Genomic DNA, 26,692 nt, shown 5'->3' on the forward strand with positions numbered 1-26,692 from the left:
ATTCTGGAGAGGTGGAGCTTAGTTCAGACTTCAGGAACACTGTATTGCAAAGTGACCAAAATACAGGTTACAACAGGTGGTGTCTTAAGCTCAGAATGGTTTATCCATCAAGAAATTGATTTCCTAATATTTGACTGTGTCAACTACAATTCTCACTTTAATATTTTTTAAAGTTTAATTTGGGAATTTTTATTAGCTGAGAGTATATAAAAAGAACATGTTTTTCTCACTGTTCAGGCAAGCTAGGGGTCTCTTCAACTTACATTTTGAAACCACTGGAATTTGATTCCTAAGCTTATTAAATAGGATTGTGCTTAAGGAGCAAAATGCAGATATTTGCATAATGAATTTTTGTCTTATTTGGATACATACTTATATCATTTTATATTATAATAATATATAAATTGCTTCTCCAGACATCCCTGCGGAAAGGTCCTACAGCAAGAGTTTCTAGCAATAGTAACAGCAATTTGTGTTGGAAAAAAGGAATAAATATGGGTTTGGGGCCATGTGCCTGAATGATGGAGACAGTGGCTAACAGAGCTGCAGAGCACTTTTGCTGCGTTTGATTTGTCCCAGCCTCTCTTCTCACCAGCCCTCCTCATGTGTCAGGCAGCCTTGGCACTGTTCTTCTGAGTAAGGTTGCAGATTTTCTTTCCTTATTTCAATAAGAAACACACGTACAAGATAGTGCAAATTGGAAATCGGCTGTCATGGTATGCTACATTAATTACCCGGCTCTGGTTGGTAATCTATTGCAGACGATTAAGTAAGTGAGCAGTTAAGTCTGTTTCAGCCCGGGAAGGCATTTTTGTTTTATTTAATTCCCTGTTCCTTCTCTGTGCATGTGTATGTGGTGTGTCATGGATTTTTTTTCAAGTTGTGTATCCGTCTTAAGGCAAAGAAACCACAGTCTCTATGTGATCATGATGCAATGCAGGAGCTGATGGAACTGTACATATGTTGTAAAGATTAATTGGCATTCAGTTAGGCCCCATAAAGCATGGCATGCCATGCATTATCCTCTATTTTGCCTTCAATTTACAGAGTGGTTCAGTTCACATAGTGGGCACACCCTGAAAAGAAGTGTGTAGTTTTTAGTAGGCTGACCTTCAGAGATTCAGATGTGTCTTAATGGTGGGGCGGTCATAACATGGTCTTGCTTTTCTCTGCTGAAATCTACGAAGTGGGGCCCAGGAGGCCATTGAAACCACAAAATTATCTTTTATTTGTTCTATAGATTTCTCTGACCCAACAGAAAAAGGTAGCACCTGGCCATCCTCACACATATAGGAGAGGAGGTGTTGGCGGCGGCGCGAGGCCAGGCGGCGGCCGTGACTACCAGGGCTTTTCTGAGCGCTGGTGGGTGCGGCGGCACGGCACTTGCCAGGCCGTCGGGGAAGGCAGAGAGGCCAAGCACCCTGACTGCAAACCGTTATTTATAACAGAACAAAGTGGTAATTTTGCAACTATCAGGGCTCATATATGGGACCATTTCCCTAGTAATAAAACTATTACTCTGTAACTGTTTACTTATCAGGAGACCATTATGTGATTGATGACCTGAAAATGGAGGTTATCTTTCAATTCATTTGAAATGCAAACTGACTAGAAAATCTATAGTTATTGCAGAATATTTTTAAGCAAAATCAGGAACCTACATTGACCTCCTATTTACATTTCTTTGAGAAGAAAAATCACATAAAAGCTATCAAGAAACACATTTCACAGCAGGCAAATTAATTGGTTTTACTGTATCTGAATGGAGGGTTTGTCAAATAAAACATGCCATGACAGTTAATAGTGTCATTTAGAGGCAGAAAATTATTGGCTTATTTGTTATTGGATAAAAGGAAGGCAAACACTTTGTATTAGGAAGTTTTAATGTGTTTAAAATCCTCATTAGGGATTTATGGACATTCTTGCTTAGCATAGCGCCTCATTAATTTGAGGCTAAACAGTTACTTCTGTGTTTCAATTCCAATTTTTTTTTCCCTTTTCTTTAATTAGATATCGCATTAGAGTTTGGTCTCTACACCACTGGAGATGTAGAATTAATTAATGTGATTTATAAATCTAATGGAAGTGAGTTATTCTTAGATATCTTTTCATTTTAGTGAGCGGTTTAACTGCATGCAGCGTAAGTGCACACAGATCTAAGAGATTTTGGGAGCTCAGGAAAAGTATGCGACTTCTGCATTGAATACATTTAGCAGCGTCCCTTGGCATTAATAGATCAAAGCATTTTAATTAGAAATGTAACTAAAAGAGAGGCCATAAAGATCCCATTCAAAATCAGATTTTCTTTCTTCTCAGTTCCGTACTGTCCAGAAAGTGTTATTTTAGCTCCCCATTTGTATGATAACCGTGACATTCAATGGCAGTTGGGATAATCGTGTGTCTTACTATTTAATGAGCGTAAGATCTGGCTCTTAATGTACTCTGAATTTGGATCCAATCCCAATAAAGACGTAATCATTAATTGTGTATTTTGTTATCATTAATAAAAGGAAAATGGCTTTTATTTCACATAGGAACTTCATTTATTTGATTGAAGTTTATGTTAAAAATGTGTTTGTGTGGACTAGTTATGCTAACAGGTGGTGTTGGTATTTAAACGCTAAGATATTTCAAAATACATTTGTTTTTTTTTCCCTGGGGCAAGACCATGTCCTTGCCCTTTGAATTCTGGCCCTCAGACAGTCTGAGGATGTGATCTGCAAGTTGTGACTGTGGTGGAGGGACGTATGAAAACAACTAATTTGCAAACAAGCTCTGAGCAATTAATTTGGGACCCAGCGTTGGCCTTGCAGCTGTGCAAACTGTACAAATTAAACCCAGGAGTACATTTTTCAGTGAGGACATTTATACCTGCTTTAAAAAAAGAAGTGGAGCAGATAACTGGCACAGTCACCCGCTGTATTCTTGTAGCTACAGTAAAGGTATTGTCAGATGTAAATAGATGCGTACAAAGGTTCCTCTTTAAAACCTCAAAAGAAATGTTACAGTCTGAATTCATGAGGTCAAATAATGCTTCAGGTTACACTGATGCAACTACACTGACATCAGCGGAGTTCTGGTCATGTCACCAAGGCCACAGCCTGACCTGGCGACTTTGCTACTATTTTAGCGGGAAGGTGAACAACTCCTACCTGATGCTGCTTGCCCTCGTGCAGGCCTGTACTGGGAACAGACACCAGATTCCACTAATGTGAAATAGATTCAAAGGAGATCCGATTCCATGCTGTATTAAATTTAGACAGTTATGTCTGTATAGTAAAGGGATTTTGAACGATTTCCAAGAGGTTCTACTCAAAGGGTTACACTGAGAATAAACATGGCATCTAATTTACATCCCCCTAACTGAGGGTGAATAGACTTGGAAGCTGAACTCCCTTCACACTCCTTTTATACCGCTTCATTGTCTTCAGAGGAATTAGATTTCCTTCACACTGGTAAACGTAAGACAAGAAACAGACACTTGATCTTTATTTCTGCCACACCATATATCTCACCACACCAGAGGGTGTTAGTCAGGCTTTGATGTTTCAAGTGGACAACTGCACGGTGGCATTTTAGGTCAGGGTGCCTTTTATCATCAATTTAATGGAAACTTATAAGGTACCCTCTTCCAGAATAAGGTGAAAATACCCAGGCACATAAGAAAATGCACTTCTTTTTATATATGTAAATAAGTACTTGCAGTTGTTAGAGGAGGAGGGACAGAGAAAGAGAAAGGAAGGTATAAAGGAAGAAAGAAAAAAATAGAATGTAAAGTTCCAAATTTCCTCTTTGTCAGTATTAAATGGTTGTAACAGCCTTTATGCAAGCCAGTATTTTGATCACAAATTAAGTACTGCAAATGCCATTCCTCTTGGGGCCTGGCTGAATACTGACATTACCAGTTACTCTGGTATTATCATCATGGTGAGCTTCTAAAATACTACATTCAGGATATTCCATAAGTAAAATGTGCAGCCTTACCTACATTAAAAAACTCCCAGGAGACCTTGAAGTGAGAGATTACTTTATCAGACTTCTCCCTCTAATAGAGTTTGGCAATTTACTGCATGAAAATAATGGAGAACCATTGAGTTTAAATTGAACATCAGCATATTGTGCTTTCATGGAGACTGTTTCATGCTGATCAACATTGAAATGGTATTGTTAAAAGAAAACATCAAAGAAATGAAAAAGAAAAAACGGGCTAAATACACCATGCACTGGCAAGAACAAGAAAACTATAATTGTCACATGCAGGTCAGTCTGGTTTAAAAGTTGCTGTACCAGAACTAAATGCCAGTGAAAAATGTCCTTGCAGTTGGGGTTACTCTGACTGGGAGGTCGTTGTAAGCTGAGTTCATTGTAGGGAAATAAAACTATAATTCCTTCTGATTTGTGGGGAAGCACTCAAGTGCCCCAGCCTGGTGTCACTGCACCATTTTATCTAGCTCTTCGGTGACTGGAGAGGAGCATATTGGAGTCACTGGCTTTTGTATGAAACTAAAGGTACACTTTTGTGGGCAGCTTTGGCTTCTGAACTAGAGACCTTTTGGAAAGTTCACTGAAGTCAGTGGGAGTCTGATTCAGGGGTTGTTTTGGACCACACTTAGTAAGTTGTTTTTCTTAGCTTATGTGTTTTACTCGAGGGAAGAGGCATAAACTTCTCCATCCACCACTAGAAGAGCAGTACTGACTGCAGGCCAGGCTGTCTTAACAAATGAATTAATTCAGTCCACTCCTTAAAACTTTTTCTTACTTTCAGGGACTCCAGTAAATGCATATTTGACACAACTGCTTCTATAGTATTTGTCTTAAAGGGAAACAGAGGAGCAGTTTTCTGTATTTTGTTTTAGGCAATAATTTTTCTTTCTCTCTTAATTTTATATATATATATATATATATATATATATAAAAAGTATATATTTTCACAGACCTTTTAATAAGCCCCAGGAGATATTTTTGGGGTTGAAATAATGGGAAATGTAGTCTTCTCATAGTATTTTGGTTCCAGGATGGTGGAGGTACTAAAAGAAAACAGTGGATATACGTTATTTGGAACCCACAAATTACTCCCTTGAGAATTAATAACCCTGTGAAATACACATATCTGTATTTGAATACCAAGGGAGCAATTTTATTTGGGTTTTTTTGAATACCACCATGTTTGACTTCATTCAGTTTCCTCCAGAGCCCAAACATACAGTCCTAATATATGTTGGTGATAACCTCATGAATATCAAATAAAGCAGAAAAAAAAATAGCACTCAGGTTGCAATATTCATTCCTTGCTCTTTTGCTGCTCCCATTCTTACCCATTTGCACTGAAGTTAGTAAGGAAGAGCCAAGATCCTCCCAGCTAGTGAGATTAGTTTGACATCTATTTCAGGTGTCTTTAACATGAATGACCCTTTTGGGATGGAATATTAGCAAGATAGGAAACAGACAAAAGCATGAAATGTAAAATAACCCAAGGAGGTTTGAACAGTGGGCTCTCAGCAGTGGTGTGAAGCTTACCTCAAGTAAATGCGAAACAGTCTTCCTCAGGAGGAGAAACGTGTAGTCAGATGGCAGCAGAGGGGCAGGCTGCTGTCTGAAAAGGGGCAAGTCCAGATGAGATGTAGGGAATGACTGAAGAGAGGAATGAAGCCTGAGCATGCAAAGAAATACTGATGGCAATCAAAGGAAAGCTGGCGTTGGGAAGGTGTGGGTGTATACTCCATTCAAGTGCAGGTGAAATATTGCATCTTCTCGGATTTGTAGTGATCATATTGTGAAAATTTTATCATAGGTTCATCTAGGTTGGAAGGACATTCAAAGGTCATCTAGTCCAACGTCTTGTATATGGAAACCCTGCTATTCTTAGTATTGCCCAGTCCATTTCCACTTGTATTAATCAAAAAATGAAGCACCCTCTGTTAAAAGGAAGCCTGGCAGGAGCTGAAGGCATTCATAGGACTAGGGTACTGCTAAAAGCCCTGGTTTTGCCACTTCTGGTTTTCTAAGTGTTTTCCTCTTATCACTGTATAGTGCGCACTGGAAATGATCAGTCAAGGTTCATGCACAGGATCTTTCTATGCTAGCAAGTGAAAAATCAATTTGTGTTCGAAGGAGTAAACAGTAGTATGAGCTTCATCTCCCCAGAGTCAAAATGTGTTCCTTCATAAAGGAGATGACAATGAAAGCTGAGCTTTTGGTGTGTAAGTACATAGGTCCTCACATGCAAGAAATTAGAGTGGGTTCCTATGTTCATTTAGCATGCTACATTTATCTTCCCAATAAAACAAAGATAGGAAGAAGAGATTACTTGTTGTATAGCTGTTGTGCATCAGTAAAACCAGAGGGATTGTTCACGAACAGTTTATCCAGATGAAAATGTAATCGGTCAGTTCTGGCAAAGACATTATTCATTGTGTATTTCTGCTTTCTGACGTTACATTTGAATTTTCAGAACTATTCTGACAAGTCTGTTGGAAGATTTTGTTGCTAACATTTCTGAGAAATGCCTGCTGACGGATGTAAATTACAGGGAAAAGAGACTTTATATGATTGTTCGGTGCCACAAAAACAAAATCTGATCTCATGCAAGTTATAAATTGTCCAGGAGGTAAGAGTGGTCAAGGAACTCTTGAACGAATAAATGGAAGGTTAGATCAACATGACTCATCAGGTATTGTAACCATTCACCCAATGTCATTTGATCTGCATAACATTAAAGGCTACTACTGCCTCTCTCTTAGATTTCTTCCCTCCTTCTCCTTTAAAGTTTAGCACTGAGCCATCCAAGCCATACATTAAACCTTTGGTTCCACATCATTTAAGTTCTGTTCTCTCTCTTGTGAGACTGGAATGTGAAGAGAGCCTATAATACTGTATTAGGTGGAATACTTTCACCATCTGACCTTTCATTTTTTTGTCTTTCTTTTTTTTAGCAAGTAATATTTAAAAGTTAACATGAAGCTTTTTGATGCAAAAGAGTTTTGCCAGATTAAAATGAAATTGGAAGATGAGTTCAGTGTAGCATGTAGCTGTTATGAAATCTTTTTGTTTTGATTGAAGTTTTATTACCTTGGGATGTCTATCTGCAGCTTATGTAATATTCACTGTTCTTCAGTCTAGGGTTAATGAATTCACTGCCGGCTAAGAGAAGAGCTCATGATGTGAAATACAACGACTCGGTCTTACGGGGGCCAAATTCCCAGAATCTGTCCTTTTGGCTGAGTTAGGCCATGCTGCTCACAATGGAAGAAAAGCGCCAACAGTGCACAAATGCAAGCTGTGCCCTCCTTTTTAGAATCTGATTACTGAGGAAAGCTGAAGAGGAGAGGGCGTGGAGAGTCACATAATGGGTCCTAAACGACTTGATTTTTATTCGATGAAGAAAGAACTACTATGGGATGGATGCCCAATCTTTAATAAACTACAGGAGGAATGTGGCATTTTATTAATGGCAATTCTAATAACAATTTGTTGCAGCACTAGTACTCGAGAAGGTGATGAATATTGTATCTGCTCTGTTTCATTCTGTCCCGATGAATCTATGCATGGATGCCATGGTGTTCCATGTGGGCCTGCTTGCACTTGTTAGCTGAATGCAAGTGTTTATGGACAATTAAACTTGGAATTTTTGATTCACACTTCGAAAGGTTGAGAAGTTGGCTTTTTTTTCCAGCACAGACTAAGTTTCTAATAGATCTGTGCCTTTCAAGTCACTTAGAATGTGCAACTGTAGCATGAATTTAGAAAAATGATCTCATTTCTTTAGAAATCCATTAATAGTAATGTGCTGAAAGACTCTTACATTGATCTTCTCTCTGATAGCCATGTTGTAATAATTATTCTTTTAATGTTTGCATCAATCTAAATGTTTTCCTCTTTGTGCTAGCTCCTACTTGGATCTCCCTATATGACAATCACAGCACTTTGACATCTTGCATTACTTTAATACTAGGGATTCAAAACAAAAGCAGTGCCAAAGGGAACAAAAGTTCTGTCAAGCCATTAAAATCTTCTATGCCATTAACACAATTAAATTGATGCATGAGCATTTAAAGTTATTAGCAAGTGCTGCCAGCAGAAGCTGGTTGTGATTGCATAATATATAGTGGGCTTTATTAAAGTAAAATGGTATGTTTATTGTTATTATCATCATTAGTTCTGAAAGAACATAAACTTAAACAGGGCTGTGAATTGGGAGAGGACTGTGAAACAAGGACGAACATGCTCTGCCCTATGTTAATAGTCAGGGACACAATTATCATGTTTAAGACACTCCTAAACAAAGGAATACACATGGTATCTCGACTAAACATTGAAAATGGCATGGGTAATGGTAGGGAGGGGTGTGAAATAAAGAGAGGGCTTGCATACCTTTGCTGCTCTCACTCTTCCCAGTCAGACTCCTTTGGCTGAATTTTGGGCTGCTCCTGTTACTGCTGTAAGAGATTTTGTGGTTGGTGTGTACACTGCAAGCTTATTGGGGGAGTACTTGTTTTGTTTTCTCGTATTCCAACATAGTAATTTTTCAATAGAAAAAGTCAGGAGTGTATTACAGGGATACATACTCCACTATGCCACTGCACATTGCAGTAATACCCATGCTTGCTAATCTTTTGGTTAAATTTAGCGATATTCCTCGCTGAATGGAGGGTCGGTGTGATGTATGGAAAACAGAGATTAGCCAAGAATTTACAGGTATTAAGAGGGAAAAGAGTGATTGAAGTGAAAAGTAAGGTGATGAAGGAAGGCCAGTGAAGTGCTGGTATATCAAATCATGTGCTATGAGGGCAGTCTGCATGCCTATTGCAGTTAATGCTGATCATCCACTGGAAGTTCTCAGGCTAGGTTTGTTAGGTAGAATTTGAGCTGAGTAGAAACTGAGGACAGAAGGTAAGGCTGTTTTTCTGGTTGGTTGAATGTTTTTAAGTGATACTACAGAAAATTAAAATCTATAGTTGCCGAAGTAGATAAAAATCACTAATATCCCTTCAGTGTGTTCATATTCACTTGAGTACTTCTTTACCAAGATATTGATGAACTGTTGGAAATTCAGAGAACAGTGATGAAATAAGCGAAAGAGATGGAAAATCAGTTTATCAGAAAAAAAGGTAAAAGTTGAACATACAGTATGTGAGAGAAGTGGAGTATAATTCTGCATGTCTGTGTGTGGTATAAATGTGAAGACAAGTAATTAATAACTTAGAGTAGTGGCAAGAGCTCTACAGAAAGGCTGAGATGACACTGAAAGCAAAATATTAATAAGTATCACCAAAAAAGGACCAAATAATTTACAATACTGCCCCATATTTTAATAAGGGAAGGGATGGGAGACCCATTTCCTTACAGTTTTTGAGTCAGACTAGCCACAGTACTAGAAGATAATGGGGAAAATGTGCTATGTTAGCAGAGCGTAAACTTGGTGATCTAATAGGTCTTTCTGGTCTTCGACTTTTGTGGCTGTGTGGATTTATTCTTGAAGCTTAGTGCTGGCTGAAATATAGGAGGAAAGCTATGGCTGGTGCTTTTGGTCAAACTCTATAGCAGATTAGGATGACAGGGATTTTAAGTTTAGTCATGAGTGTCTTTTACTAAACTAGTTACCAAGAGCAATAAGGTAGAAGCATTAGGCAGAAAAGTCTCACTGAATATTTATGGTACAAAGCACTTGCCTGTTTTCTGGTACCTTTGTGAATATTGTCTCTTCCTCTTCTGCTGTACCCCCTTGATAAGAACCCATCATAACTACCTGCAGGTGCTACAGAATGGTTATACGTACGGGTCATGTCTGCCTGTTTATGCAATTGTTCACCGTATTTAGAGGTTTTGTGCTCTTTCATGTCCCTGGAATGAGGGATTGTGTCAAATGATGCAAGTACCATTTAAACGAGTATTTTCAATTGGAAGCCATTAAGGACACCACTGTGTGTGGGGGGAGAGGGTATGGTTGCGTGCATAGATATATCACATCTTTCTGAGGGGAGAAGGAATATCTGTTAAGCCTCTCAAAGTGGATTCCTGTGTGCTGTTCAGTCTTCAGAAGATACTTAACCTGTAACAGGCTGATGAAGTGAGGGACAACAAAATCAGCAGCCACCCTTATAGTCCAACCAGTATTTTACTCCAGTATATGTCTAAGAGCTGTCTTGGCTGTTAGCCTGTTAAGCTGTAGGATAATATAGTTGATGATAACAACTTTCTCCTAACCGTTATCACCTCTGTCCTTTGCTGCAGTGTGCATTAAGTTAAACCAACCTTCTCTCTGAAAGCTCCCGATAGGAGTAACAGTGGGATCTTCTTCAATTACAGAAGTTTCAGACAATTCTAGTGCCAGTTCTCAACTGTGAGGAAATCAGAGTATTTTATTGTTTCAGAAGTGTTGTTAGTATCACAAAGCAGCGTGGAAGAAAAAAACAACTTCTGACAAAATGGGTCCTGCTGATGATTTATGTTGATCTGAACTGGAAAATTTGGTAGGCAGCACACATGGATACAGTAGTCTTCAAACAGAGGCAGTTGCTTGTTAGCTGTTCACCTGTGTGGTTCTAGTCACTGAACTTTGCATCCAGCACCTGACTAAACATTTCTTTTTTTCTTTAAACCTAGGTTACCCTTCCCAATGACTCCAACTGTGTGGAAGAAATATTACGGGTGAGTAATACCCTTTGCTTTTGTATCTTGTGTATAATTGTGGTGCTGTTATTTCATCTTTCATGAAGAAGGGTTATATGGCTTTCTTTAACACTATAGATAAATAATAACATGTTAGTGGGTCTGTATTAAAGAGACACAGCCAAGTGGTCGGCCTAGGGTGCTCCTTAGTGAGTAAGGTCAGTTCGCCTAATACTTTGCATCTGTCAGGATTTCCACACGTTCCTGTTCTAAATTTTGAAACTCTCAGTCTCTCTGAGCCTCTCTGGGACACATTTCTCTCCTACCCTGAGGTGGAGTCGCCTTAATTCTCCCACTCACAGGCTAACCTACAGAGTTCCTCCTTCTTCCCCCAAACTACAGTTGATCGTTGTTCATGGTTTTGTCAAAAACCTACAGACATTTTTTTCTGGGAGCTCTAGTCAGTGGTTGAATACAGAAAATTAAAACAACTGCTCCAGACTAAGCATGGCTTAATTTCAACAAGATCATATAACAAGAAAAAGGGGAGTGTGCACAACAAGTTGTATACATCTAAATCTGCCTTACTTTAAGTGTAAGATGAGCTGTTCCTCAGACACCCCAACTTTGGGGTCCCTTATTGGCAGTGAGGTTTGTCTGGGGGCAGGTTTGCAACCCACCAGTCCCTATCTGGGATTTAAGTTTTTATACTCATGGGTTGAGTTTCCCATCTGTCAGAGCTACCTCCCTGGGATTTCCAGCCAACCTGCTGGTTTTCGGCATAGAGGGGATAAAATTTCATTGGGAATTTGTGCTACCATGTCCTTATCACTAGGAGCAACTGGTGCAAACTAACCCAGACCTGAAGTCATGTGTAACAATCATAACATCTTGCTAGCAAAGGCATGGACTTGTTCTTGCTTGTAAAATAAAATAGGCTTCTCAGCATTCATTGCAATCCAGAGTTAAATAGTTTGGGAAACTTGCATCTGTTTTGTGTACACACATTATCTTGGGATACTATTGATGTCCTTATGGGTTGCCAGTGTCGCTGCAGAAGTATGTTGAACCAGCAGGCAAGCATGCATGTGCAGACCTGCAGTAACAGAGGAGTGTGCATCTGCATGTGCATCCAGCAGAAATGAACACGAGGAAATAAATAAAATTTAGTTTCAACCTTCAGTGTGAGCAGAGGTTTATTACCTATAGAACACTAAGGAAGCAAAAGCAAAGAAAGTGTGGAAAGGCTGTGTGAAATACTGGGTGCATTTTAAACATCTTCTTCCCCTGTTTATATATTTCAATTAGGTTCATTGCTGTAGTTGAAATGAATGACTTGTTAGCTGGGGAAAGCAGTTGTTTTCAGTAAATAGCATCAAAAGGAAATGTGATGTAGTGAATTTCAGGGATCAATCATCTAGGTGACAGTTTTAATGTGGGAACAGTGCATATAAATCACAGGAAGCAGAAATGTCTTTTTTCTAATCAAGAGGAGGTGATCCTATTTCCTACCCCACGACTGAAATTTGAGTCAACAGAGACAGAATGGCCCGCACTTCCTTCTGGAACCTGCTGAGATCAGTGCAGGACTTTCTGTTGTCTTCAAAGGACGGGGATGAACTGCAGAGTCCCTGCAGCTGCAGGCAGCACCTCCTGCCACCAGTAGGCTGTTAAACTCGGGGGAGGGATTCTCGGGGTGGAGAGAGCAGGGGTATGGGAGGTTTCCATGTCTCTGGGGATCTGTCTCACAAGGGCATGTAATGGGTACCCGAAAAAGGGATATTAACCGGTAGATCTGTCTTGACTGCCGGGTGCAGGGGCCTGGAGACATCCCCCATGCCCAGCCTTGCCATCGAGCCATGGAGCAAACCTGTCAGCCGGAGCTGCAGGCGTAGCCAGAAGCCATCTTGAGCGTATGAACCGCCTGTGCCGGAGCAGGTGTGGGCCGGGCACGCCACATGGCCGTGGTTTGTCTGGGGTGCGCAGCTGGGGAGGTTTGTGTGCATTGGGCCTTCTTGTAACGTGTCTGCGAGCAGGCTGCAGGCTGCCAGCGAGGCCCTGAGCGTATGAAAGCAGTAGATCACAGAGCCGCTTCTGGGGCTGCCTGTCAAAGGGCCAGCAAACCCCAGCCCCAATTAGTTGCCTTCAGTGACAGCGTTTTAGGCTTTCAACTTCGTACGGTGCAGAAGCACACATGGAAGTAGAAGTACCTGAGTTTTGTCAATGACTTTGTTCTCAAATTTATAATACAGAACAAGCTAGCGGGAAATGTGCTTTGGCGGCATACAGAGTATCATATTCTACTTGATCAGCAATGGAGGGAAAATAAGTAAGAGAATGTGATGACCATCAGTGGTCAAAATCCAGTCTTCAGGCTCCCCATGGAAGCCCTGTGTCAGGAGATTCAGGCTGTCTGCTCCAGATGAAAGGATGACCCTTGATTTCAGCAGCGATTTGTGCTTTGAGAGCTTGGATTAAGTTCCCAGCCCTGACATATACCTTCTGGCCTTTTGTGGCCATTTTCACAGTCTCTGAAGAGCATTTGGGAGTGTGGGCCTCAGCTCCCTGATGGCAGCTTCCCCAGGTAAAATATAAGCTATTAAGGTTTCTGTCCTGTCAGGGATGTTGCAGAGGTAAATAAGAAGGATTAGAGGACAGTCAAGTCCCAAAGGCGGACAGATGGGGCTGTAATAGCGTGCAGTTTGACCAGCCAAACCATTGGGCAACAACTGGCAGTTTCTGCTCTGGGCCATGTCTGCTGCCGAGCTGTGCACCCCAAAGTGCCAGAGGATGGGTGCTGCCACCTGCCTCGCCCTGGCCCTGCCAGCCTACCTTGAGAGTATTTCATGCCTCGAAACTTGCTTTTCTTTTTTTCTTTTTAAGTCAGAGAATAAAGTGACTTAATTCAGTTTCACCCCTCAGAATGGCACAGTAACTCTTGCAGGCTTTTTTGCTAGACTTTACAAGGAAGAGGGACCTAAGCTAACATCTGTGACCTCTGATTTTACAGAGCTCTTTTTTGAAGCTGAGCTTGATTAATGTTTTTTGTAATTGTAGGGGTTTGCAATTCCTAATCTCTGTCTTCTTTCTTTTTTCTTTTTTTTTTTCTTTTCCTAAAAAAAAAAAAAAAAAAAAAAAAAAAAAAAAAAAAAAAAAAAAAAAAAAGGTTTAATTGAGTTTATGGTCAAAAATTTCCAACCAAGTGAGGGGAAAGGTCTTGAGTCTGTTCAGACCCCTGAGTCTTCAGAGACAAAATTTCACAGTCCTTCAGATTTCCTGAAACACTTAGCCACTTATGTCATCTTGTGTAAATGCTTTAAGGACTGTTCCTGATACTACAACCAAAGGTTAATGGCAGACCAGTCTCCTGTTGATTTTGCGTTTCTAAACAGAATGACTGAGAAGGTTGTTAAAAATAATAATGTTTTAAAAATTTAAAATCTCCCTTGCATAACTAAGGCCAAGCTGTGAAGGTAGTACAGGAGATTTGCATTCAGTACAGGTTGCTAATACCAAACTGAAGGATGAAGGCGAGTACACTGGTGGTCGGTATACTTTTGTTCTGTTCCAAAATGTGGCTTATTTTTTTAAACCAACATAATGGCTTTAAAAATGAAGGTAACATGGAAGACGGGCAATCAACAGTGTGTGTGTATGTAAATCACATTTTATTAATATGGATTTAAATTAAATTGTCACTTGCGATGTGCAGCCATTGAAAAATGAGTTCACTGAAATGTTGTGATACAAAGTGCAGATGGGGCGGGAGAACTGACATTTTAAACCAGCACTCTGAAGCTGTTACTTGTGCCATTTGTACCAGTGCTGTACATCAGTGTGCCTTGCTGTCATTCTGTGCTGCGTGAACCGTCGTGCTGGTCCTGGCATGGAGGGGGGGGGTGACACTGAGTGCAAACTAGCAGCCATCCTTTTTTTGCCTATAGAGAGCACAGACAGGGTCTCCCTTAGCATTGCTTTACTTCTGGGTAAAGAGGTGATAAAGCATACAACATTACACAGGAAAGAAAGGAGATTTTATTTAACTAAATTTTCTTGAGGACTTGTAGTGTAAATTGAAACTTTGGACTAGGTATTTAGGCAATCGATTAGACGTAATCCCGCAGAAGTGAGGCTCTGGTCTGTACACATAAAGATTTCGTGTCTGTGTTGTTAACCATCTGGGCAGGCACTTCTGTCTAAAAATCTGTCCCTGCTTAGAGGAACAAAAGAATTCTTGTAGGTACGTATTCACTGTAGTAAGGCTTCAAGTAACTAGTTGGACTTCTGCTGTTATGTAGACAGCTGTGATATTAATTAAAAGCTTTCGAGTCTGGAAGCAAAACAAATCCTAAATATAATTCAGATTATAATTAGTATCAAAATGACTGGAGTTAAATGAGCAAAGTCTATAATTTGTATGGTCTTCTATTCTTCTGATGAGTAGCTCATGTCTAATGACATTGGAGAATATGTAAATTGATCAGCAGTTGAAAATGCCCTTGACTGGACAAATTATGTGCAGTATTACCTTTCTCATGCCAGTTGAAAGCACTAACGGATTTAATATGTATCATCCGTAGCTAAGGTGAGCTGTTCACAGAGCAAAATTAGACTGTAACAGATATAGCCCATTATTTGCCCCTCAGTAATTGTTTTCTCTTCTAAAATACAAACCAACATTGAAGAACGATGCTAAACCTAATTATAATAATTGTAATTTGAAAAATACAGGTACACTGTCCAGTGTGGTTACAAATGCACTTAGTAGCTGACAGGCAGTTTAAATATTTTCACGTGGAATCTGGGGGCTTGCTGGGGAGGACATGATGTGAATTTGAAATTATTATCCAGACGTCATTGGACAACTGAATAACGAGCTGACTGGCCTAGTAAATCATGTGAACCTGTCAAATGTGGGAACACGTTGGGGAGGAGATGATGTCAAGTAACAGTAACTTAGCAACCTGGCATTTAGCTGTCCAGAGAATGAGTAAGAGTAGCCACTTTTAAATAGCTGAGTAAATAAATGAATCCCTATATGTCTTAGGTGTGCTATAAAAACAGCCCAGCACCGTATGTTTTGTGTCAAGCTGCTTCTTTCTCCAGGATAAAGTGATTTATTATTTCTATTGAAATGAAAAAATGGATTGAAAAGTTAACCCACGTGTAAATGTGTATCTGTGGCCTTTGTCCGTCGTCTGGCGTGCAGCCTTTGGAAGCCTAGAAGGAACGGGTAATAGCTTGCTTTGAAAAAGGCAATGTGTTACAACTGTAGGGGTTTTTTTCTTTAGACTTTGCTTATGTATATGAAGATTTGGATGGATAAAAACAATTAATTTCTTAGCAATTTTCAAGCCATTGCATTTTCAGCTTTTTATCAGCATTTTCTCAATGGAGACAGAACCAGTTCTGCTCTCACATCAAAATAAATCAAGGGGTAATTCCACTGACCTCTGATCTCATTTGAGTTCATTGAATTCTTCTTCCTCCCATGCTGGTATAAATTGGCAGCAGCTCCACTTAATGTTGCTGCTGCTATTAAATAAAAAGGAGTTACCCTTGTGTTACTTTGGGTATACATAAAAGCAGCAACTAGTCCTTTGCTCTGATGACTCTCTAGATGTGGTCTTACTCCAGAAAATGGAGATGCTGAGTAGCTGTTTGAGAACAGCCCATTCCTGGTTTGGTAGGTGATCAGCTCCATTCTTGCCTCAGTACCACCACAAGCATTCAGCAACAATTCCAGGAAGGTCAAAAGAAGCCTTTTCCCAGCATTCTGTGTGCTGTCCAGCCATATACACACAGGCGTGATGAAATCCATAGCTGAAGTCATTTGAGGACAGTCTGGTGTAGGCTTGAAGTGCAAAAGCTCTTTGGGAGTTGGAGAATGCAGCCTTAGCTCTTCCCAGTCTAGAGTAACCCCTTAACACAGAGGCTCAACCTTGGCCACTGTGAGTTACACATGAATGCAGTAGAAGAGGATTGTTCTAGTTTTGGGCCATTCACCTTTACAGCAAACATTATGGTGTCACCCCTGAGAAAGGCACCTCAGGAGCATTATCCCCCGGCTGTCTGTATTAACTTGAACGTACATAATGCAGAAACTCAGAGCTAACTTTAGGCTAGCTGAGTAGCACGTTGGCATGAATCGAGCACTTAGCTTATGCGGTTGGTTTTGTGGGCCACTGTTGCACTGCTGGCATGGCACAGGTTAGGTATGAGAGGAGTTCACTTGTGATGTGGATATATACTATAAATCTGCTTTGTGCTGCCAGATCAGTGCAAAGCAGACTTCATGCTGTTGGGGAGGTGATGGGGAGAAAAGGTTGACTCTCTGATCTGACAAATGCACGTGGGTGTGCAGTGTTTCCTGTATTCGAAAGGTGGTGTTTTGCACCTGCCTGTTACGCGGATAAATGCCTCTTCAAGATGTAAGGCAGCAAAAGATTAGACCTTTGTCAGGACAGACAAGCAAGGTCTGATTCCAACCTGCAGGCACATTTATCAAATAAAGGTTTTATTTTTGTAGCAGTATTAAAGAAATTATTTAGCAAAGAACTTTGAAATGTAAAATCTGATCACTATGTGGGTCTATTGCAGCTTGTCTACACTGTAACAATAAAAAAAAAAAAATACAAAAGGTATTCAGGAAAAAGAGAGATTGAAGTGCACCTATTTCGAACTCACTATTCAATTCTGTTTTCTTATCTCCTTAACTGTAATATTTTAACATATATTTTTGTACCACCTGATTGAAATAGTGCTGATTTCAGTAGTATTATATAATTCTGCTATCACTGCCAGAGTTACCATTGCTACTAAAAATACTGTAAAGTGAGCTGACATCCGAAGAGTTTGGACACTTATTACTGCTCCTGAAGAGAATGAAAGCACTCTCATGAGAGATGAATGACTGAATGAAAAAGTGTTAATTCTTATCTGTTTTCCAAGCTCTTCAGAACCTCTTTTGCACCAGAACAACCACTTTTAGTTTCTCTTCCTAATTGTCAGTCACCTCAGAAATGATTTACTGTGTATTGCAACATGTTACATGCTCAGCATTCTCACTCTGATTCAGTACTCTGTTATGATAAAAGGAATGTTATTTTAAGAGAATATACAAAATAGTTTTTTTTAAAGCCAGTTCAAACAAAGTAATTCAAGCAAAAGCATTGTCTTGGAGGAAAATACCCTCTGCAGCACTTAAGAGTTTTGATCACTTCATATACTACTTTTTCAAATACCTCTAAGTTTTGTAGTTCCAGCAATAACTGGAAGTGAGAGGCAAAAAATGTGGGCAAATGAGTTGATGGTGTCTTGTAGTTGAGTGGAGAGTATCATAAAACTAAGATTCCTACTCCAGATTTGTAGACCTATGGGACCTGACTTCCCATCCCTTTTCATCACTTTAAACAAAGAGTAACTCCCCTATCTTTGATTGAAAGTGTGAGAGAAAATAGACCCAAGGAATCTGGGATGTCAGATCAACTTCGACCTTTTGTATGCTCCCATGAACAAAAAAGGGCCCAAGTGCTGAACTCAACAATTTTAAACACTTCTACACTGTTACAGTGTTTGGCTCTAGCTGTACCAGGTATCCTCCCTTAAGGACCTCGTGGGCTGCACAATTTTATGTTGCATAAAAACATGATTAGGAAGTTCAGAGCCTGTTGTGTGCCTGTCCTGGAGCATTGCTGCAGAGTCCAAAATGACTGGTCGCAACAACTGCTGGCACAGGATGCGGTGCAGTCAAGCAGAAAAGCCATCCGAAGGTCCTATACTCCACTTACACGTCTTACTGCCAGAGTATTAAATGAAAAAATCTACTCCTATTTTGAAATATAGGTAGTAAAACATTCCTCTGGTCTCAGATTAATCATTTCTGTTATTTCATCTTGTCCTGTCAAAATGAAACATGGTTAAATATGGCCATTGAGTGTTTAAACTGCTAGCAATGTTACCTTTCATTTAAGTAGATTAATAATGTGTACTCTACATAACAAATTGCTTTAGGCACAGAATGAAGACATTGAAAACATATTAAAATAGAGTTAGGCTTTCTGAAATGAATGCATGCTTTGAAAACAATTCTTTGGTTTGAAATGACAAAGTCTGTAGCATCTCCTGTGGTTCTTTATCTCACAAAAGGGAAGGGCTCCATTTTTGTAACCCTGAGGGCAAGTGTTGTGAGTTTTAAGTCCTGGTATGAAGCCTCCCCATAAGTCAGGACTGCTGAAGAAGCTGGTGGGGCCCGTGAACAATAAGTTAGCCATATGTCGTTAGTCAAAAGACACAGAGCTAGGAAAAGGCTAGAGAAACTTGCAGTGTCCAAGGGAAAATAGGGCTGGAAGATGTAACGAAATGAATCTTCAGAAAGAATTTCAGGACCTCTCCTCTTTGAAATTCCCCTCTGAAATTTCAGCTGGCCATGACAGTCAAAACCTGGAAAAAGCTGGTTGATGGTTTAAGGGTAGAAGTAGAAAAATGAAAAGAAAGGGGCCAAAAAGGGGCCAGATACTTGAGGCAGACTCAGGTTCACTGCCCTAACTATATGTTACATCCCTTGATGCTTCACTGCTCTTGTGCTCTTAAAAGGACAGCAGAGAAAACAGGACAAAGATGACAACTGGAGTAAACCTGGTTAGAACTTTGAATCTCATTGTTGTTCTCAGAGAAAATGGGTGGAAGTGTTCAGTTACAGCAGATACGAGAAATATTTGTTGCCATTTTCTTCATGTACTGCATTCTAAATTTAATCTAAATCATTCCTAATCTCTTCTTCTTAAGGCAAGAATACAGACACCAACTGACTAACAGGCCAAGAACTATTTCTTCCTGAGAGACCCCCTGTATAAGCAGGTGGAGTTTTCCTTTGGAGGAGTCATGTGGTGACACGCTGTCAGCCTTGCCAGCCTCCATGAGGTTGAAGCAGCCTAACATGGGAAGGCAGTCTTGCAGTCATCATCTGTCTTAAAATCAAGTTATTTCACATTCTGTAGGGAGAATAGTTCCGGAAGCCACCTTTTTGGAGGAAGCAATCTACGTCTTTGCTACTTATTAATCTGTAGGCTTTAAGACTGTCATGCAGCATACTCAGTGGAGCTCTTTCTGAAGGTGCCTTCATTCTTACATGTGGAGATTGTTTCAGCTGTCAGAGTCTTCATAATACACCACTTCACACCTACCAGTAAAAGAATGATATGGTCCGTCTTCCCATCTCTTTGAACATGCTCTCAATTAAAGCTTGAATACATAGACTCAGATAAGACGTCCTACTTTAAGCTTCCTGGGTAACCTTGAGATGGCCCTTTGCTCCACTGTGTTTCCTTCCATGAAATGGGAAAACAGAACCTCACCCACACTGCCGTTGTGCTGTGAAGTTAAATTATTTGCTAGAAAAATGCATTGAGGTCCTCAGCTGGAATTATTGGTGGTATAATTGTGCAAAAGCAAGGCTCAATTAGATATTTAAAATTATACTACATACTGTGGCTTATCCATTTCTATAGAGAATTTCTAACATTTCTTTAAAGAAAGCGTGTCATTGAATTTAATGTTCTGAGAAACCTTATGAACTTCCAATCTATTTTAGCAATATATTTCAAATTGTGCTTATAATTGTGTTTTTTATTGAATATGTAAGTTCCTTTCCAATTTCTTAATACAGTACATGGGTTTTAATACACATCTGAGAAGAATGCACACTGTGGATGGGAGGCACTTTTGAGTGTTTTCAAATTGTCACAGTAAAATTGTCACATTTGTTTAATTAGCCTGTAGATCCTGCCACATTGATTTATGTCAGCTGTGTAACAATTTCTTTGGATAGCTAGAAAATCTGACCAGAATGCTTTTTTTTTTTTTTGGCCAAGGAATTTCGCACATTTCTTTTTGATTTAGCTTTGCAGAAGTCAGCTGAAGAAAATGTCAGGCAGAGTAGCATTAGAAAGGAAGATGGTTTTATAAGTTCAAGGCGTGAGGTGTTTGTTGACCATTTTTCAGAGACAAGAGATAAAAACACACTACAAACATGAATCTGAAGTTCAGCCCTAAGTGCCCAGATTTCCATTTGTTCAACATTCTGCATGCACTGTTTATTCTACCTGCTGCAAGTGTTACTGCATTGCCATCCAGGGCTCCTAGGGCAAGGGCTCTGGTGGGGTGTCACTAGAAACCCTGTTCTCAGCAGTTTGCAGGTCTTCCTTGAATATTTCCTCTACTCCAGAATTTCTGTGCAACGTCTAAACGAATGTCTGGCGGGGGGGAGGTAGAAATAATATGTACTAGTACTTTGTAGGGTGAAACAGGAACAACACGGACACACATGAACTTGGGAGACTTGCATGGTTCCTAATGGGGGAAAAAAAAAGAGCCAGGGTAGTGTTCATTGCGTTTGATGCTGGTTGAGTGGGTGATTTAAGGCATGGGCCAAATTTCACCTCTGGAGCCAAGCTGGAAAATGGTGGGTACTAATCTCTTGTGAAAATGCTTTGATATCTTCTGATGGAATTTACTGCACAAGCACTGTGTTAAAGGCCCCTTTGGGCTTTGTAGTCCATTAATTTATTTGCCATGAGTATATCCTGCTAAAGAGTATGTTGTTTGTGTACCCCAAGGTACAGTAACCTTTAAAAATATTTTTCTGAGCCTCAGGGAGAAAAAAAACAAAAAAACAAAAAAACACACCACAACAACAAACCAACAATTTGGTGTTTGGTTTGTAGGAGAATATTCCCAGTAGAGATTTTAATTTTTTTAAAATAAAGCCAATTAATCCCTTCCCAGTTATTCCAGTATTTTATCATTTTTAACCTCCCGAGTACCTAATCTTTTCAATAAGAGGTCTGAGCTGCCAGTTTATCTGAAAAAGCAGTGTTGTACCAATCAAATGAAAACTGGTGCTCAGATTTTTTTGAAGAGCAGCCCCTTGTTGTTCCTGAGTTCAGACAAAAACAAAGAACACAGCTTCAACAGTGAGGCGTTCACTGGAGGCTTCTTTCCATGAAAATAGTTATAGCTCCTTTTTTCCTTGGCAATTGAGTCATTGTTGCTTTTAAAAGAAGTTGTCATGATCTCCTCATTACCATTTTTCTTAATATGATAAGTGTAAACTACAAGAAAGCTATCATGTTTGAAAGGATACAGGAACCCTAAGGAATGTTATACTAACTACTTGTGCTCTTTGAAAAGGCTTAGACTGGGAATTTGACTAAGTGTATCATTCTGTCTCCTTTGCAGCGACATTGTCATTTTATAGTGTCTTTCACTTATAGCACAAGTTACCATTCAAAAAGCATGCCTGTTACTGGATCTAGCCTTTGTATCTCCCCAGCAAAGTGAGATCAACAACTCCTTTTGGTAATTGCTTGAACATGATAATACATTGCACTTTGTACTTAAAAAAAAAAAAAAAAAAAAAAAAAAAAAAAAAAAAAAAGAAAGAAAGTATTCTTTGGCAGGTTTATTCCAGTTCGTCTTTGTATGATAACGTAATTGTCAGTGTTTGACACCAGCTGGAGTTGCAAATAGCACTAACTGCTTAGAGCTAACTAGCAACCATGGGTCTACTGGGTGGTCTTTTCTTGGGCTTGCTCCAAGTTTGTTCCAGATTGCTCATATGACCCCTGATAAACTATTACTAATGAACAGTTTGCTGTTCCTTTTTGGCCATCTAGAAGCAACAGAGACAGTACATGTCATCGTCTAGTAATGTAGATCTATAATTTGTAAATGCTGGAGCAGCAAACTTACTGCATTTTAGTGATGTGGCTTTTGCATCCTATTCATTGGTTTTCCTGTGGGAAAAAAAAAGTAGTGTAGTGTTTGGAGACAAGAAGGTTATGGACTCTGCCCTTTTTCAGCCTCTTTTTTAGGAGTTTGCTTCAATGCAGTTTGTTGTCAGAAGGTTTTAAAACATGCAGGCATGGGAGGAGGATGTATTAATCTGATGTATAGTCTGAACATGCTGATTTCAGACGTTAGGACTGCTCTGTGTGGGACCAAGCATCCTCAGCTGTCATACATCTTAGTGGCAGTTCTGAGTATTTAATGTTTCCAACCTCAGACTTATTAGCTTTGTAAGAAGGAAGGAGCTGGGAAATAAGGAATCAAACACATGCTTGTGACAGTGTGAATCTGTCTACCAGAAATATTCTGAAGCCTCCATACCTTAAGGGAGATCAAAAAAGACCTCAGCCTGTTTTGGCTTCAGTTTTCTTTACTCTTTAAACTGGCTTATTTGGGTAAGAGTGACATGCCAAAAAAGTATATGTTGTATCAAAACATCTTCTATAATATACATCCATTTTTTCTACACCTGTTAGCTTAGCAGGAGTGGATCAAAGGGGTGTTGGCATGATTTACAGGACACACAGATGCAGGAACAGACCTGCTTCAAGGCACAAGTGAGGAAAAGGAAATACAGACTGAAATGTTTGTTCTTTTCCAAAGGCTAAAATTAGTATAATAAATGCCAGGTCGCATGATAGGGTTTCAGGTGGCTGCTTAGGTCTTTCTATAAGAGAACTAAAGGGTTGAGTCTGAGAGGCAGCAAGGACTCTACCTCTCTGTTACAGGCCAGAACCCATAATATATTTTTTGGCGAACATGCTAAGCTTTTAACCTTACCAAAAAACAGGGTGCCAAATTAGAAGATCCAGTGATCAGGCTTCAGTTTGAAGTTTTCTGTCCATCCAGGACTCGCTGAATGCTGATCATGCTGGCTGTTTTGTCCACCCAGGATTTTCCAGCCAATATTCACTGTTCCCAGTTTCCAGCCAATACTCAGAAGTTCCGCCACTGCTCTAGGCATTGCATAAGACAAAAAATGAGACAGTCTTTGCCCTCAAAGCATTCATAGTCTCTAATGCAGGCGCTGGGAAGATAATCGTACTCCACAGGGGAGAGTGAGTGCAGTCTTCATGCACTGAGGGAGAAGCAAGTTTTCAACTGGGACACATGGTAGGGAGAGCATCACATAGATGTAGAAAAGGAAACGGTTAAAAAGGACAGCTTCTGTAAGGACAAGTTTGAGCTTTTCTAGGTGTTCAGGGTGTCCTTGCTTCAGCTTCAGACCACTGTTTTAATGGCATTACAGCTGTGCTGAGGCTATGTAAGAGGGAAACACTCAACATTAAAAAGAAATGCTACCCTGGCACACCCACTCAGGAAAACCCATGCTGCAATACTGCTTGTGTGGTAAGCAGAATAAAAGAGATCTGGCAGAGTCTTGGTTTTGAAGGCAAAAAAAACCCAGCTTTTGTAAAAGATTTCAATGTGTATTGTGCAGCAGTGTGTGGTAGCTTCATTTCTTTGTATTTGATGAGTAACAACTTGGAGTCCAGTTTTAATGAGAGCAAATCATGATTAACGCAAAATAATTCAGCTTTAAACTCAAATAAGCTGCCTAACCTGGTTTCTTCATTTCCCCCATATGCTGTTTCATATAATGGATGCTCCTGTTTTAAGACTAAAGCTGGTGTCTTCTGTCAAAAGCTGATGATTTCAAATTGCTGATGATTTTTAGACTCAGTTTCATCATATTATCAGGATGTGGGTTATAAGCTGGTTACATGGGTCTAAAACTTACTGCACAATGTAAAACGTAAACAGTTTCTGTGCTAAGCCCATAGAATGAGATGTTTTGTAGTTTAGTACTTAATTTTGCTTGATATTGATTTTGGCAATTATATTTTTTCACAACATTGGCATAAATGGTTCCAGAAATTAAATGCATTTTGTAATAAATTGCATGGATATGGTCTTGTCATGTGACTACATATTTCACTGTTGTATTTTATATGAAAAAAAAAAAAAAAAGAATTGATTGCATCTGGCAACGTAAAGGAGATGGTGTAATGTATAAATGTGCACAGTGGAGTGCCTCAGGGTAGGTGCAGTCTTGTTTTGTAACTGTAAATTATAGTTCTGCTCTGCTCTTGGTGCGAACCCTAAGTTTCAGAGAAGAAAACAGGCGATTCAAGACATGATTTTTTGCTTGTGAAGCTCAGGATGGATGGAACGAATTACCCGATTCCCTTAAACAAGTGCCAGCAGTGAATAGTTTCAAAACACAGTTGCTTATTTACTTGGAGAAACGTTGCCAATGTTTTTTAAATTGCAGAGATGAAATTATATGTTGGTATTAGCAACTTCTGAAAGAATTAGCTTTTTATTACTTATTGTGCCTTTGTTTATATTATACTGTTGTCATGCCAGGATGTTATGTTGTATTTAACAGTTCAATGCATACTTCGTATCTCTTGGGGCCCACATGAAAATTAGATGTGCCATCCCTGGAGATGGTTACCAGCAAGTATCATTTTGAATAAATAAAATCAATGGGATATGGCTGTGCATCTCACTGGGGATGAGAAGCTGCCAAGAACAGGAGGTATTGCATTGGCCATAGTGTCCACAGCATGACTCTGGTACTGTATATTGGACAAGGCATTAGTGTAGTTACTGAGAGTGACAGATGAAGGATGCCTAGCTTTCTGGGAGTGGGTTTGTACACATAACTGCAAGTACCTGAATATGGGTGTATCATTAACTTTTAGAACTCTAAAACTGGTGTTAACTGAATATCCAGGTCGAGAGGCAGTATTAAACAGGTAGGATCTCAGCACAGCTGAGAATTAGTAAGTATGGATGATCAGGATTTTACCCTCATGACTGCTCTGGGGTTTTTGAGGTGCTTTGTGAAACACTGAGCAGCACCACTGTCCGCCAGCATCCCTGATGAGCAAGACCTCGAGTCTGACCCATTCTGGCAGTTCCATGTTCCTGCCCCATCAGTAGGTCTGTCCAGAAAAACAGTTATATGGAAATATGAATACCTCACATGGCCCAGCATCTCACATGTTCTTGGCAAAACTTCAAAGCTTTGATCAGCCTCTCCTCGCACGCAGCCATTATGGACTATCCTTAACAAACCCCACATTCTGCAAGTAGCGAAGATACCTCCTGCCTCTCTTGGATGGGAAGCGGAGTTACCTCAGTGTCATTATTCCTGGTCAGTACACGCCTGTCTTTGGACTCTGAAGGCTCGTGGCTTGTCACAAAGACAGCACTGGCAACTGCTCATCTCCTGGGCTTTTGCTAGCAAGTTTAGGGAATGATCTAAGACAAAAACAGCATGGGTCAGAGAGGCAATCATACATGCAGGATGCATTTACCTTTGACTTCACAATTTCTCAAGCCTCCCTTTTCCACAGAACTCTTCATTCTATCTCATCATATAAAACTTGTCAAGAGAGCTCTTCTGTGTGCTTCCTGTAAGGTCCTGTTTCATTTTTTACACTGTGTGATTCTACTTTGCCAATTATGTTCTGTGAACCCCCCATGCCCTTTCTGCACTTTACTCACACAGATAACCTAAGCCTGATAAGAGTAGGGATACAGCTGCTACAGACCTCTTGTTCTGTTGCAGTTCACCATAATAATGTGAGTGTAGTACCCTTTGGGGGTTGTGCTGCATGTTCCCGAAAATGCCAAGAACGTCTGAGAAGGTGCTCGAGGCAACAAAACCTGCTTGGGATTGAATTAAAGGACTGTCCTGGGCCCTTCCTGAGGTGGGCTCTGAAAAGAACGATCCTTTTCCATCTTGAAGTATCTAACCTGTTTCACAGAGGAGCCTTGGGAATGAACTGTAACATGCACAGCATGGACCACTTGGGGCCCAGGACCCTGCAGGGAGCTAAATCATTTGACCGTGTAGACACAATATTATACAGGTTGTGGTTACTTTTAGGATTGTGTTGGACTTGTTAAACTGGAAACCCAGTGGTGAGTTCATGTGGTGTAGCTTCATTACTCTCCCCCTAAAACAGCCTCTTGGGCTGAGATACCTTCTCACTGTAATGAGGCATTGTTTTTCTTCACACACACAAGATTGGTTAGAGCAATAAGTGCATCCGTCATTATTTGCTATTTTTTTATTGTCTTCTAAATGCTCAAAGCAAAGACTGTGAGTGTTATTACTTATAAAAGCTACAGAATGGGGAAAATATATTGAAAAGTGTGAGGTATACAGGACTTAGTACTGAGGAGCTCAACAAAGCCAGAAAAATGTCCATATTGCTTT

At 39.9% G+C, this 26,692-nt stretch overlaps 1 protein-coding gene across 5 annotated transcripts in view; it reads left to right on the top strand.

The window, feature by feature from the left end:
- Positions 1-26,692, top strand: part of AFF2 (AF4/FMR2 family member 2) — a 292,387-nt gene that overhangs the window by 128,386 nt on the left and 137,309 nt on the right. For all 5 annotated transcript variants that reach the window (XM_026848360.1, XM_026848361.1, XM_026848362.1 and 2 more), the window contains exon 4: positions 10,603-10,647. In XM_026848360.1, coding sequence (XP_026704161.1) covers positions 10,603-10,647 — 45 coding nt within the window. The remainder of the gene's footprint in view (positions 1-10,602; positions 10,648-26,692) is intronic.

This window comes from Athene cunicularia (genome assembly GCF_003259725.1).
Source record: "Athene cunicularia isolate RWA chromosome 4 unlocalized genomic scaffold, athCun1 chr4_part3, whole genome shotgun sequence".
NCBI classification, from domain to species: domain Eukaryota; kingdom Metazoa; phylum Chordata; class Aves; order Strigiformes; family Strigidae; genus Athene; species Athene cunicularia.